Source organism: Eptatretus burgeri, chromosome 13, assembly GCF_056783735.1.
Source record: "Eptatretus burgeri isolate ZD-2024b chromosome 13, Ebu_testis_v1, whole genome shotgun sequence".
Taxonomy (NCBI): domain Eukaryota; kingdom Metazoa; phylum Chordata; class Myxini; order Myxiniformes; family Myxinidae; genus Eptatretus; species Eptatretus burgeri.
The window spans coordinates 78029141-78043688 of NC_140973.1; the positions used below are offsets into that span (position 1 = coordinate 78029141).

The window sequence follows — 14548 nt, forward strand, 5'->3', positions numbered from 1 at the left end:
TCACCTCGTCTGTCTGTCTGTTTGTCAAGCTATCTCCTAAACGGTTGGGCAGAAATTCACCAAACTTGGTAGTCATGATCACTACATGGCACAAAGGTGTGCAAGAGCAATGTCATTTTTGGCCCTGCCCTCTGGTATGGGGTCAAAAGGTCTCATACTGAAAAATACAATTCCAGACATATTTTAAAGCAAAATTTTGTATCTGCAATCAACATTGGGGGACACAAATGTGTAACAATTTTTTGGGGAATTGACCCCCGGTTCATAGCCCAGAGGGTGTGGTCACAGGGGTCAAAGCGGAGGGGAAAAAATTGATATTGGGTCATTCCTGGTGGAACTTTTTGCCATATTTCAACTGTGCTTTAGGTGGAAAGCGTGGGGATTTGCGATGGCATGCCATCCACTTTGCTCTTGTTGCCATTGTTAAATGGTGGACTTTTTGATGCCTCCCCACTCCTTTCACTTGTCCCTCTCCCTCTGCCCCCACTTCCCCTCACCTCCTCTTCATACTTCCCTTTCTCTTCCAATCTTATTTTGATTTTCTATCTCCCATTCCCCAACTCTGTTAACCCCCTTTTTACAAAATTTCTTCACCAATTTCCCCCTTTCCTTGTGTCCCCCCCCTCCCCATTATTTTCAATTTAAACTTCTTCCGTAATATGTAGTTGGGCCATAATTAAACTCAATACCAATATAATAATTGCCATTGGTGCTTTTCCTTTTCACAGGTATCAGGTGGTGCTGACTCCTCCACTTAGAAGTAGAAAAATTGCTGGTTTATTACATTTTCTGCAAGTTGATTGGCCTACCTATGGTGATTGGAAGGTGAACTTGGATGATCACCCATTGAGAATGCAAGGCACTGCTGCAAACGTTCCTGATGAAGACATTCTCATTGCTGACCGAAAAAAAGAAGCTGAGCATTACCATTGCTGTACTGGAAATGATGATAACATTGCAACAAGTCAAGATGAAACAGAAGATCTTGAGACCGAGATCAAAAATTTGGGTCTTGAATGTAAACTTATGACCCCCACTGCCATGTGGCTTGAATGGGGTGGGCTTTGGCATCGGAAAGAGCCAAAAGCAGTGGGCTGTATGCATAAAAGTGAGGACGAAAGAGGAGGAGAAAGGATGAGAGAAAGCGGTGCTGAAGGGAATGCAAAGGAAGAATTTTCACGGACAAGGTGTGCACAAGTGTCCAGCAATAGCCGGGTGAGGGCCTTTGTTAATATCCCATCAGACTTGGAAACTTAATGAGGCCACTTGTAATCTTTCAATCTGATCTGAGGATTCGTAAACCTGTTTGAAGAGCTCTTGAGCCAGCTAGAGCATGTAGTTTGGGTTGTGAGCCAGGTTGAGAACCCTTAGTTTGCATTGTGACAAAGGTTTACAAGCCTGTAGTTTTAGCTATGAGCCAGGTTGACGGTCCATAGTTTGCAATGTGACCTGGGTTGAGAACCCATTATTTGGGTTGAGACTCTGGGTGACAACGTGGGTTTTTGGTTGAACCAGATTGAGAGCTCATATTTTAGGTTGTTTGTGAATTTGAGAGCCAATCGTTTGAGTTGACAGCATGTAGTTTGAGATGTGATACTAATTGAGAGCTCTTGAGCTGGCTGAAGGCCGATAGTCCTGATTGAAATGCTTTGAGCTTATAGCCATATTCAGAACTTTGCTGCTGAGAGTAAAGTTAGAACAAGCTTCGTGTTATTGGGGCCTTGAGAGTCAGGTGAGGGATGCCTCATGTCATGGAATAAACTGAGAGCAGCTTGAGAACTTTGAAAGGTTTGCGACTCAACAAACTTTGAGATCTTGTCAAAATCTATAAGACGAGGTTATTTGTCCTTTTAATCATGAGTCGTGGTGCCCTGTGGACTGGTCATTCATTGTTTACTTGCTGCACGTTGAGTATTTACTTGCCGTGAGCCACAAGCTGCTGTTCAGTAAAATTTTGCTCATTGATTCAGAGACAAATGGGGGTCTTGACCTCAGCCTGGATCACCCAGTGAAACGAGACTGTCAGATTTCATCTACATGTCAACCAAGACGAGAAACCACCTACTTTCCTTTTTCTTCACCTTTCCTCGTTTTTTTAATTTAGAATGGTTTCTCATATCCTTGAGGATGGCAATGCTGTGCATTGCCATAAAAATAATTTCTTTATCATAAAATCTAGATTGCATTATTTTTAGTACAGTGGCCTGATATGAGCAAAAAGCATTGTACAAATGTGTGTGATGTGGAAAATAATTGTTTATAACTTCAAGTCTTTAAACATTTGCAGAAACCGTTATGTTGAGGCATCTAATATAAAACATCATCGGGTTGAGCTGATGAGCTTATTGGAGTTGGTAAGCATTTCATGAACTTGTTTGTTTTGCTTTTGCTTAATTTTTATTCACTGCATAATATAAGCTGTTGTTATTCAGCATGGCTCACATATAAAGAATATAAAAGCAAACTGTAACAATTAAGCAAAAACACAATGACAACAAAAAAAGTAAATTGTTGAACTTGAGTTCAACTTCAAGTTGAACTTCAGCTCTTCATCTTCAACAGTAGTTCTAGGGTGCGACAACTTTGGGAATATTGTGCGGATGACCTGTGGCTTCACGTAACCTGCATCTGAACGATGGACATACGGATCTTTCTTTTGCTCACTGTTGCTCCCGGCATGATTATGTTGCAATGCATATGGATGGCTACCCCAGCACACATGTGATTAACTTTCCTATGTATCCTGATGCAGCTTTTAACCAAATATAGAACTTGATATTGAGTAAGGTTTTTATGATCTGCACAGTTTCTTTTTATGGGCCTATCTGCATAGTCTACTTCGGCCACCATGGTTCCTATAATATGACTGTTAACGTTGGAAGCCAGTCACCTTATGCCAGAGGTGCTCACTTTGAAGGTGGCTTGGATTTTGATCACTGACCAACATGCTGTTTTGTTTGCAGGACATGTTTGTATGAATAACTTGCTTTCTATATTTTCTTCCATTTCAGCCTTCCTGGACAATCCATGTTATTTGTTCTGTGGATGGACATAATGCAGCGCTTAATGTGGAACATCCTGGAATGCAAGATGTGAGTTACCTTCTGTTATCGCAAATGCACCAGTCCAGTCTATCGATATCTCTAAATAGTTTTTAACCTGAAATTGTTTCGCTCTGCCTCTTTAACCAGTTTCTCCACTTGATTACAAGATCACCTTTATGACATCATCACGACGTTGGTTTGTGTGTGTGCGTGCGTGCGCGCGCATATATGTATATATGTATGGAGGGAGGGGACAGAAATATCTATGTGTGTATATGTATATATATATATATATATATATATATATATATATATATATATATATATATGTATGTATGTATATATATATATATGTATGTATATATATATGTATGTATATATATATATGTATGTATATGTATATGTGTGTGTATATATGTATGTATATATATATATATATATATATATATATATATATATATATATATAATCACCACAACTCCATGCTTCGTCACCAGATGCCCTCCTCGATTGCACAGTCACTGCTTCTTCCGTGATTGTGCCATCACTATACTTCCTTTTTTTTTCTTTTCTTTTTGATTTCCCAGGAGGCACTGCAATTGCTGGTTGGTTCTGTAAATGTTGCTGAATGCTCAGGAGAATTCTTTGCGTCGGACTACATTCGGTAAGTAATGCAAAACATTATTATTATTATACACCAGCAAATACAACCCGTCATTTCGTTGACGGGAATATTATGGGGGAGGGAGGGGAAGGCTAAACAGACAGAGGGAGGGAGGGGAAGGCTCGACAGACAGAGGGAGGGAGGGGAAGGATAGACAGACAGATAGAGGGAGGGAGGGGAAGGATAGATAGATAGATAGAGGGAGGGAGGGGAAGGATAGATAGATAGATAGAGGGAAAGGATAGATAGATAGATAGATAGAGGGAGGGAGGGAAAGGATAGATAGATAGAGGGAGGGAGGGAAGGATAGATAGATAGAGGGAGGGAGGGGAAGGATAGATAGATATATGGAGGGAGGGGAAGGATAGATAGATAGATGGAGGGAAGGGAAGGATAGATAGAGGGAGGGAAGGGAAGGATAGATAGAGGGAGGGAGGGGAAGGATAGAGGGCTTATCTTGGGGCCTTTCAGGGTTGCTTTATGTAACTTATTTGGCTCGAAGAGCATTGGGGGAGTCTATTTATATAACCGAGCCACCTGGGCTTAATTGATTAGGTGAGAGCTGATTGGTTGTTATCTCCATTCACAGGTGAGAGATGTGGGTTAGTCTTCGTTTTTCATGTGATGTGCATATATATATATATATATATATATATATATATATATATATATATATATATATATATATATATATATATATATATATATATATATATATATATATATATATTGTAGATTTTTGCCACTCCGGCGTGCGGATGACCGCCTTTAGCCCGATTGCGGCCGCGCGCGCCCACCGAACGTGGCAATCTAGTTGCAGCTTCCGGATCAACGCCGAAACCCATCTCCGGGTGTTCTTAACACACCATAAACCAGCCAACTCTTCTGTCCACGCGCTACAGGGTCAATCGCCGAATTGTCGATGTACCTAATTATTCGCGCGGACAAAAATGCCGGGAGTTTATACCTCAACGGGACCTGCACGAAAACGAGTCGCTTAAGCAGCTCGTTCCGTATGCGATTGCCGAGCGGTTTTATATCGCCAAGACCCATCGGACCAGATGTACGTTTTATCGGCTTGTAATCAGCCAGCTAATATCCCAAACGCAATTATGGCAGTCAATGGAGGAAGGGACGCAACGAGCAGGTGAACATTCAAACAATGGGGGTATTTATTTTCAATGCACGTAAGCAGTGAATGGGGGGATGGGGACAAGACACGAGCAAAAACCTACAGCTGATGTCTATTTATTATGTACATGCACTTAATCAGTTTGTTACTTATGGACAAGGCGCCACAGACTTTCATGCAAAACCCCAGAAAGAAAGAACCGGGCTCGTGAGTCTTTATAACTGCTCGGAGCCGGGATGACCGAAGGGGCTCCGAGAGACCTGGCCACCCTCGTTGGGTCCTGGTTCGGTGACCCTCGATGTCTCTGCCTGCACTCCAACCTCCGAACTCTACAGCTCTCCACACCAACCTCGACTCCACCACACCAGCGCCGCGCGAACTCGAACGCTCTCTCCAAGCGCTCTTCTCCAAGCGCTCTTCCCGACTCCACCACACCAGCGCCTTTCTCCAGCCCCTCTCTCCAGCTCCTCTCTCCAACTCCCACTCGTTCTCCAACTCGTTCTGATTAACGGCGAGCGAAGGCGGCCCTTTATAGCCCCCCGGGCTTCGCTCCTTCACCTTCAACCCTTCACCCCCGGCTGGCTCCGCCCCTTTCACCGTTTTGATCCGATCTTGCCGTCAAACGCGGCCGTGTTAGAGATCACCGGTTTCACATGGACGTGTTGGGAATCACCGTCTTCACACGGACGTGGTGAAGATGGTGAGGAGATGATGGTGGTTGTGGAGAAGATGGTGAGGAGATGATGGCGGTTGTGGAGAAGATGGTGAGGAGATGATGGCGGTTGTGGAGAAGATGGTGATGAGATGATGGCGGTTGTGGAGAAGATGGTGAGGAGATGATGGCGGTTGTGGAGAAGATGGCAAGGAGATGATTGTTTAAAATAAAAGACAGAAAAGAATAACACTACCTCAAAGGTTCACAGCCCGGCACACGAACAAATCCCGTTATACATCGGTGGGGAAATCCAACCTGGAACACACACTTATCGACATAACTGACCTCTGGGGAACCTGAATGGTGTTCTGTGAATTCCCACAACCGTAAATATATATATATATATATATATATATATATATATATATATATATATATATATATATATATATATATATATATATGTATATATATATATATGTGTATATATGCACATGATCATGAGAGGAGAGAACACATACCTCTGCCAGGCTGAACAGTTTACGTTTTGTATCCCACTGATAGGCCGGATCTGCATCTGGACCTGAATCAAAATCTAATCAGCTTGTTCTTGTCACCTATCCAATTCATCCACCAAGTTTTGTCTGAATCCGTCCACAACTTCGTTTTTTAAACTCTGTTCCATTGAAATATCGTTTTTGGACCCATCTCTCAATGGTGAAGAAGCACTGTAAAAAATTATCTTATCCAGATTCAGATCTTCACCAAAATCTAACCAATTTGTCCTTGTCAGACACCCAACATGCCCACAACGTTTCGTCTGAATCCGTCCATAACTTTTTTAGATATCCTGCTCACAGTCAGACAGAAAAACAAATGGGTGAAAATATAACCTCCGTCCACCTTCGGTGGGAAAGTTGATAATTATTAGGTTAATGCAGTCTCAAGCCTACTGGATGGAATGACTGAATTAGATGACAGGAGATGTTTGATTCCTCTTTTCTCCTCAACGATGAGGTTTCATGTTCAATGTACATGTTGCCCCATCACATCCTTCAAAAGAACAGCCTGTGTTTGCTGGTATACTGGAGTGATCCAAAAGCTCCTGGTTTTGCAGTTTCTTTCCTGTGATTCTCAAAACATACTCTGCTGTCAGCATTTGCTGATTGGTGCTGCTTTGTCGGGCATTAACACCTCGCCTGCAATTGCTTCATCAAGAGGCCTACATCAGTGGTAAAGGGAAAAGGGTCAAATGTTTGTTTATTCTATTAAGCTTCATGACAACCGAGCTAGTCTGAAGAGCATTACCATGTTAATGTTGGACTGTCTTAAAAAATATACCCACTGGGTTCACTAATTATCTTCTGGTGGAAGTAATTGTCCTGGTCTGGCCTATATGAGTCTTTTATTCCAGTCCACACTTTATTATTGACTTGATGGCATAAGGGCAGTTTGGGGTGGTCACTAAAATGCTACCTATAGATATTGTCTACATTATGCTGAAAAGATCTGGAAGCAAGAATATCATACTAGTTGGTGAGGGAGCTGCCAAGCAGAGTTCTTTTATGCCTCCGCCGACACAGTCGCCAGAGTCATTATGTTTTCGGATTGTCCGTCCGGCTGTCCGTCTGTGATAGGTTTTCATTATTGCGATAGTTACCTTCAGCCATTCTTAAGCCAAGTCAAACTTGGTACAAGTTTGTATAGTGATGTCAAGATAAATGGATTGGATTAAGAGGTCAAAAGTCAGAGGTCCTGTTCGGTAAAAATTCTGTCACTGCGCTAACTTGCGAACCAGTGATGGGATTTTGACCAAACTTAGTGTAAGTACAGTACCTTCAGAAAGTATTCACACCCCTAAACTTTCGTGGTTGAATGGATTACATTTAATTTTTTTGTCACCGATCCACACATGATACCCCATTATGACAAAGTAAATACATGCTTTTCGAAAATTTTACAAATTAAGAATGAAAAGCTGAAATGTCTTGTGTCAGTAAATAGTCAATGTGTTCCATTATCTCGAGTCAAAGAAGTACAAGTGAGATGTCTTGCTTTAACAAGTTAAGTAAATATATAATACGTAATGCTCAAGCGTAGTAATTGTGGAGAGCACCTAAGTTGCTTTAGCCTGAAGTTTGGAATTCCATCTGGGCTTGGGCTTTTAAAGTTTGGCATTTTTGCTGGTTTAAAAAAAAAAAAAATTCCTTCATAAAACTTCACTGGAGGTATTTCCTTTAGATGTTGTTTTTTTTCTTCCAAGTTTTGGATCCAATCCAACTCTTTGTTGTGTTCTTTTGGGTCCTCATCGATTCCTTTCCACAAATTTTCAAGTTTATCTTTCCTGGTAGGAGGTTGGGGGGGATGGGGGGAGAGGAGGTGTGGGATTTCATGATTTTTGCGTTCTGTTTTCTGAGATCGTGGAAGAATCTTTTTGGGTTATTTTCAAACACATGGTGCTGTTGTCTTCCTTTCTTGACTTTGCCATAGTTTTTTTTTTTTTTAATCCTTTTTTGCGATAATTTTTATAATGAATTTGTTTTCCGCAAGCAATACCTCTAGGCAGAGATGTCAACAAGTCACCTGAGCCAATTCTCAAGTCAAGTATCATGTCATAATGTCATTCATATCATAGCTGAACCTTGGTTACCTGTAAGCCTTTAATATTCAAAAGGTGTACATGAGTCATGAGCTGTTTATATGAGCTTGATGGCAGTGGCGGCTTGGGATCCTTGGGTCCTGAGTTCAAGCTCCATTGGCCACTGAATTAATACACCAGGGGGTTGACTCAGCCTGTCATCCTTCCGAGGTCAGCAAAATGAGTACCAGTGTATACTGGTAGAGGGGCACTGCATCAGCGACACAGTCGCGCTTCCAAGAAATGATAGTTACCTCGGCAGCTAAGCTACTGAGAAAAAGCTACAGCTAAGCTACTTACTAAGAAAAAGATGAGCTTGATGATTTTTGGGGCATGTGTACTCTGTAAAATAAAAATCACAAATTTTCATTGCTTTAATTCAAACTCGTTGACCAGATTCGGTGGTGTAATGGCTACATTTGGTGATCAAAATGGTTATAATCGGCAATGAAACTGGTTGACCAGACTCAGTCTTTTGTGTGTCATTAATCTTGGTGATTCCGCTCTGAATATGGAAGGCTGGTGATTCAAATGTTTATCAACAAATAAGATCACCATCGGAGTCTTTGCCATGCTACCGATAACAAAGTGATACGGTTGCCAGATATCCGATAATTCAACCTCTTGTATTATGTACAATAATTCTGGCAATTCCAAAAAAGAAAGGACTCTACCTTCAATTTTCAGTTTACATTTCATAACATATTTCTCGGTCTGCCGGGCAGATTATGACATTCTCCATCACACCTCACGCAGCATTTTTCATGCAGGTGTAACATCATGTAAGCTCTTGCACAGAGAGCAACTGAGCAAAGCAATGCACACGTCACTTCTGAGCATGTGGACCATAGACGTGCACGCATCAGGTTAGGGTTAGGGCTTCATTTCGATGATATTAAAAAACAAACGATATCACAGTGTGCAGGTGAATTAAGTGAGTTCAGAAAGTGTTCGTATGTTGGTCTATGGCAAAATATTAATTAAATAGGGAGAATATCGATTATTTTAAACACAATTTACTCATTAAATGAGCTACTGAATCATCAAGGTATGGTCAGAATCCGTTTCCTCACCAAAAAGTGACCTAAAATGTCTTTAAATTTACTGATTTATCTTGTAAAACTACTTTCAAATATGGCTCTGACAATCGGAGTTGATATTCTCGAAATTAACTTTACGGCATTTTCTCTTTTGTCATTTCAGTCGAGCTCAACCCTCCATAATGTGACCTCACAAAGTGATAACAGTTGTCATGTGACATCACATTTATTTCTCTTTCTGAAAATATAATAATTTCCCCCTTTAATGTTTGATATAAGGATGTTTTGATCGTTTTATTTTAAGGCGGTGCTTTATATGGCACAACACGCTTCCATGCTTTGATATATATTTTTTGAAAAGGCTGTTAAAATAACTAAGGTGTTGTTATATAACTCACATGCATCAATGCATTCGTCACAGTAAAAAAACGACCACAACAGAGGTAGTGTACAGGAAGGGAAAACAGCTTACAAGCAACAAATTGAAATGTCGCTGTGCATTGTGGGTTAGCGCCGCTTTAACACCAACAAAAAATTGTCACGTGATTTGTCGAAATGTTGCGAATTCGCGCCCGCCGGCGTGCGATCGGCCGCTCGACTCGAATGGCGGCCGCCTCGCCCACCGGAACGGACAATTCTGTCGTGACCCTCTCGGACCAACGCCGGGAGCGAGTCACGGGTGGGGGTTTAACCGCCTTCACCGCGGGCCTGACAGCCGTTGCACTCCCCTCCAGCTCGTTCGCTCCCACACGTGGCGTCGCCATTTTGAGCTCCGCTGCTATTGCCTTCATGCCCGCCTGCAAGGCTTCGGCCCATGTTCTGCGTCTCATCCCGCATTTCTTCCATCTTGGCATTCATTGCCTGCATATTTGTGTTCATTCCGCTTTGCATTTGTTGCATATTTGCGTTCATTCCCGCCAGCATGGCGCATAGCTGGGCCATGTAGGGTGCGCTCGGCTGAGCCGATTCGGCAAGGATCCGGGGGTTTTGGTGGAGAGGGGGAGGGGAGGTGTCATACGCCGTGGCTACCGCCGTGCCCATTTCAGGCTCTGGGTTCAGTTGGGGGAGAAGTTCGTCCTGTACGGGGATTTCAATCCTGGACCATGGATTCAACACATTCTAAATCCATTTCTAATACCCCCGGATCCCGCTCGCCTTGAGACTCCATCTTATTTCTCGTAAGGGGTTAATTTGGCCTGCTCATAATTTGGAGGGAATCGGGGGTCGCTCCTCTCACCCCTGAGCCGATTCCCCGTGAATTTAGCTTGGAGGCGGGAGGGATTCGAATCCCACTCCCGGACACCAGTGTTGCGAATTCGCGCCCGCTGGCGTGCGATCGGCCGCTCGACTTGAATGGCGGCCGCCTCGCCCACTGGAACGGACAATTCTGTCGTGACCCTCTCGGACCAACGCCGGGAGCTAGTCACGGGTGGGGGTTTAACCTCTCCACGATCGTGCCAATTGCCCACCCGCGCAGGATAGGGTCGCTCGCCAAATTCGATCTACCTAAGTACCTGTGCGAATGGTCGACCGGGCGATCGCAACACGCCACAGGCCGACTCCGGACATGAACCGCTTAAGCGGTCCATTCCGTGCTACAGTGATAACTGAGCGGTGTTATAGTCTGCCTCGATGGTTCCGATTAATTATCGGGCGTATTAAGCCCACTACGAACCCTTTACGTGAAGCAGGATGGAGGGTCAATAAAGAAAAGACGAAGCGAAACCGGAAAACAGTTCACACAATGTACATTTATTACGCGACACACGGAGAGCACACATATACAGCCAAACAGTCAAAATGCACCTATAGCAGTAAAACAAAAGAAACAATGACGCAGAGTTACCACCGACTACGTGCACACACGGCAACACTTATGCATTTCTACTTTACAGACGGCGCCAACACACATTTACTCAAAAGCAAAGGAAAGAAGCCACCCTCATAGACAAGGGGGCAGACGGGCCTGTAGGCCAATATGCGCGCGTGACCTGAAGGAGCGGCCAGGTCCGCGAGACCGGGTGGGTCCAACCCGCGTCCTCGTGACGCGTTGGCGGATGAGCCGCAGATGTGGCCGCGTGGCTGTGCCCCGACTCTGTGTTCCTTGGCGGGTTTCATTGGCACGACGTTTGGAGTGGGGTGGGAATGGGGCCCCCTTTGTTGCACTATCTCAGCGCGGGGGAAAAGGGGGAATTGTTGATGCCCTGGTGGAGGGAGAATGGCTGGCTTGGGTCCCGCGACGAGCGATCTCCCACCGTGACCTCGTCGCCGACCGCCGTCCTTCTCGCCTCCGACCCGAGCTCCTTGGCCTCTTCCCACAACTCTCCTCAGCCCACTGCAGAACCCAACTCAATGCCTTCGCCACCCGACTCCACTCTCTGCCACACTCTGCTCTCCAACCAAAAAACTGACTCTCCCCGATGACTCTCTTACCAAAACTCTGCCACGATTCGCCTTGCGCTCGCCGTTTTATAGGCCGGCAGGAGAAAACAAGAAAACAAGCCCAAGTCCGCTCACAGCCGCCAGGGAGCCAGTTCTGGCGCCAACTTGCGAGCAGGAGAGGGAGGCAGGTCCGCGCGCCGTTCGACCCAGTACTCCGAGCCAGCAGAACCTCAGAGCCAACCGAGGTGAGGTACGAGGCACAGCAAGGCCACGAGACACGATGAATCCAGGAACGAACCAGTGCAACAATCGAGCACGCTCCGAGCCCAACAGCCTCCACCAAACGGTTTCTCTTTATCAATCTTCTTCTTCCACCCATTTTCCCCGAACAGAACCTTTTTATCCTCGAGTCCTCGTCACTTCCAATCGAGCCCTTTTATTGGCCCTCCGCCGTCGCCTTCCGCCAATCGTGATCATGGGGCGGAGCCATCCGCAGCACTGTCCTGTTCCGTCACGGCAAGCCTCCAGGGAATACGAAAAGGGTTTACGCAGACACACTTACCTTAACCCGTCTCCCTATCTAATTACGTGACAATTATCATTTCCCCCTTGAAGAAATGGACATTTCTAGACAACTTATCACTACTGAATTGCTACTTATTACATCGAGATCCTGGTACACTCGAACAGCATGGCATACCTAATTAAACATCCTAATTACCCTTTGAATGCATACCCCCCCTCAGACGTAACACTGCCCCCTCCTCTGGTACCGCAGCTCCTGCAAGGTATATCACAGGCGCTACCGTACCAGCCTTAACACTTACTGACTCACACCTAATTAACCTAACGAAATAAAGTAGGAGGGGCAATGGGCAGCGAGCCGCAGCTAATTTACCTATCCTGCTTAATGTACTACCTCCTTATGGCCTTATCCTCGCCTAACCAATCATTCATTTTTTAATTTTTTTTATTTTATCACATGAGAGCACTGAGCGAAGTTGCACTCCATCCTTTGGATCATCGCTCTTGTCCAACACTCTTCCAGTGATCTGGGGAGGGGAAACAAAAGCTTCCACAAAAACACAACACTTGTACTTTACATTCCTACTCTAAACCTTAATGACACTATTCATGGGATATTTACACTTGACCGCGTCCCCCAGTGGATGCTAATAGACCCAGCGTTACCTGGGGAGCCAATTTTCAAATTTGCTTGCCCCAAAATTATGCGGACATCATGCCCTTGCTGCACATTTCAAGTTGTGCGGGATCGTGTGGGACTCGTACATCTTCACAACACTCACACCATGGTCATCATCACATTTCTAGGTCATGGTCCCCATTTTAATGATGCAGACTGAATCCCGTCATGGCCGTGGGGTGGGTTACCACAAGATGATGGGGGCATCTCAGGTGCAACCATGCCCACAGGTAAGCTTTAGTCCAACCCGGACGTTTCTCCGCCCCGCTCCCTTTGATTCCCACCCCCCTGGTAGCCATCAGCTCTAACCCCGTACAACACACTGGAAGGGGTCTCACTGGCTCCTCTGGCCTTCCTGGGTCGCCAAGGTCCTACCCGCCTTGGTCGCCCAACCAGACCCTCTCCCAGTTGCCTCCAGACACTCACCGTTAGCCACCAGGGGTGAATCTCCTTGAAGGGGGTTGCAATTCCCGCTCACCGTGAGCTTCAGCAATTCCTGCGGACAAGTACATCATCCCCACCCACAAAACCCACATGACTCCCCCACCCCATCGGCCTTACATGTGACACCTGCATTTCTAACACTTCACCGACCATGACCTTCCCTGTTGCCACACCATGTCCAATAAAAAAATCAACGTGTGCACCATACATTTCACTTCTTAACTTGAAACAACTCACACAGCACTTCTCACCCGATCCACGCACCAGCCATTGGACAGCCACTCATTCCCGCTTTGTTACCAATTACCCACTGTCCCTATTGTCACTCTAAAACCCAGCAGAACTTACAAACCCATGCCAATTTTCCACAATTCACTTTTTTCACCAAAGGAGGCACTTCGCCACAATCTCAGCAGCCGAGCATGGCCCTATATGCTCAGCCCGATCTAGTCTCCCCGACCCCCGACAGTGATTTCCGGACTCGACCTATGTAAGGGCACCTCGGATAGACCTTGCGGTTCAGCAGGAGGATTCATCCTCTCCGGGCTTGAAAGTCTATTGGAGGGTCTCTCCATCGCCGGGTACCGGCAATGTCGTTGCATGTGTCCTCTTCGCCCGCACCGGAAACAACTCCCCATAAAAGGCCCCAGTGGGTATCGGTGTAATGTCTCTTCCGGTTCCGGACCCCCTCTGCCATAATCGAATTGCTCTATTGGCTGGGCTGGACCCCGCCGCTTTGGCGCACCAACTACCGAATTACCCCTTATCAAACTTGACAGTTTCTGGCAAATTTCCTGAAACATTTGGGTAATGCCAATTTCTCCCAGCCCCTCTCCCTGATCCTGAATCTCCGCCTGTCGGACCGTCACCGATGGCCTCTCTGGCACCCGACCTGGCCGCCTCCACGAGGCCAGCCTGGCTGCGCACTCAGCTGCTCGGTGAACGGTGGGTGGATCCTGTAACTCCACTAGCGCTCGGACCTCAGGGTCCGGAAGATCAGCTAAAAATTTCTCTAGTGCCAGTCTGTCCCATGCCTCCACTGTTAGGTCTCGATACGCAATCCTAACTGATTGGTAAATGTCCTGTGCCAGCTCCTGCACTGTCTCACCCGGCTTTAATCTGTGGTGCTGGAGCTGGGCCCGCACCAGATCACAGTTCGCTGCGAACCCAAACCGACGGCTCAACGCCTCGCAAATGTAGGAGCTGGTCAACATCCCCTCCGCGATCACGTTTAACACATCTGCGGCTGGTCCCCGCAACGTTGCCACCAAATTCCCTGTACGTTCCCGCTCATTCCACCCGTTTAGTCGGGAAATGCACTCAAATTGCGTCAGAAAAGCTTCAA

The 14548-nt window shown here is 45.5% G+C and overlaps 1 protein-coding gene across 8 annotated transcripts in view; it reads left to right on the forward strand.

Annotated features, from left to right (window-relative positions):
• DALRD3 (DALR anticodon binding domain containing 3) overlaps nt 1–14548 on the forward strand; it is an 84087-nt gene that overhangs the window by 29721 nt on the left and 39818 nt on the right. For 7 of the 8 annotated variants that reach the window (XM_085853243.1, XM_085853244.1, XM_085853245.1 and 4 more), the window contains 4 exons: nt 729–1187; nt 2288–2354; nt 3012–3092; nt 3632–3708. In XM_085853243.1, coding sequence (XP_085709369.1) covers nt 729–1187; nt 2288–2354; nt 3012–3092; nt 3632–3708 — 684 coding nt within the window. Of the gene's footprint in view, nt 1–728; nt 1216–2287; nt 2355–3011; nt 3093–3631; nt 3709–14548 lie in introns of all 8 variants that reach the window. The other variant, XM_085853248.1, reaches the window with a different exon arrangement.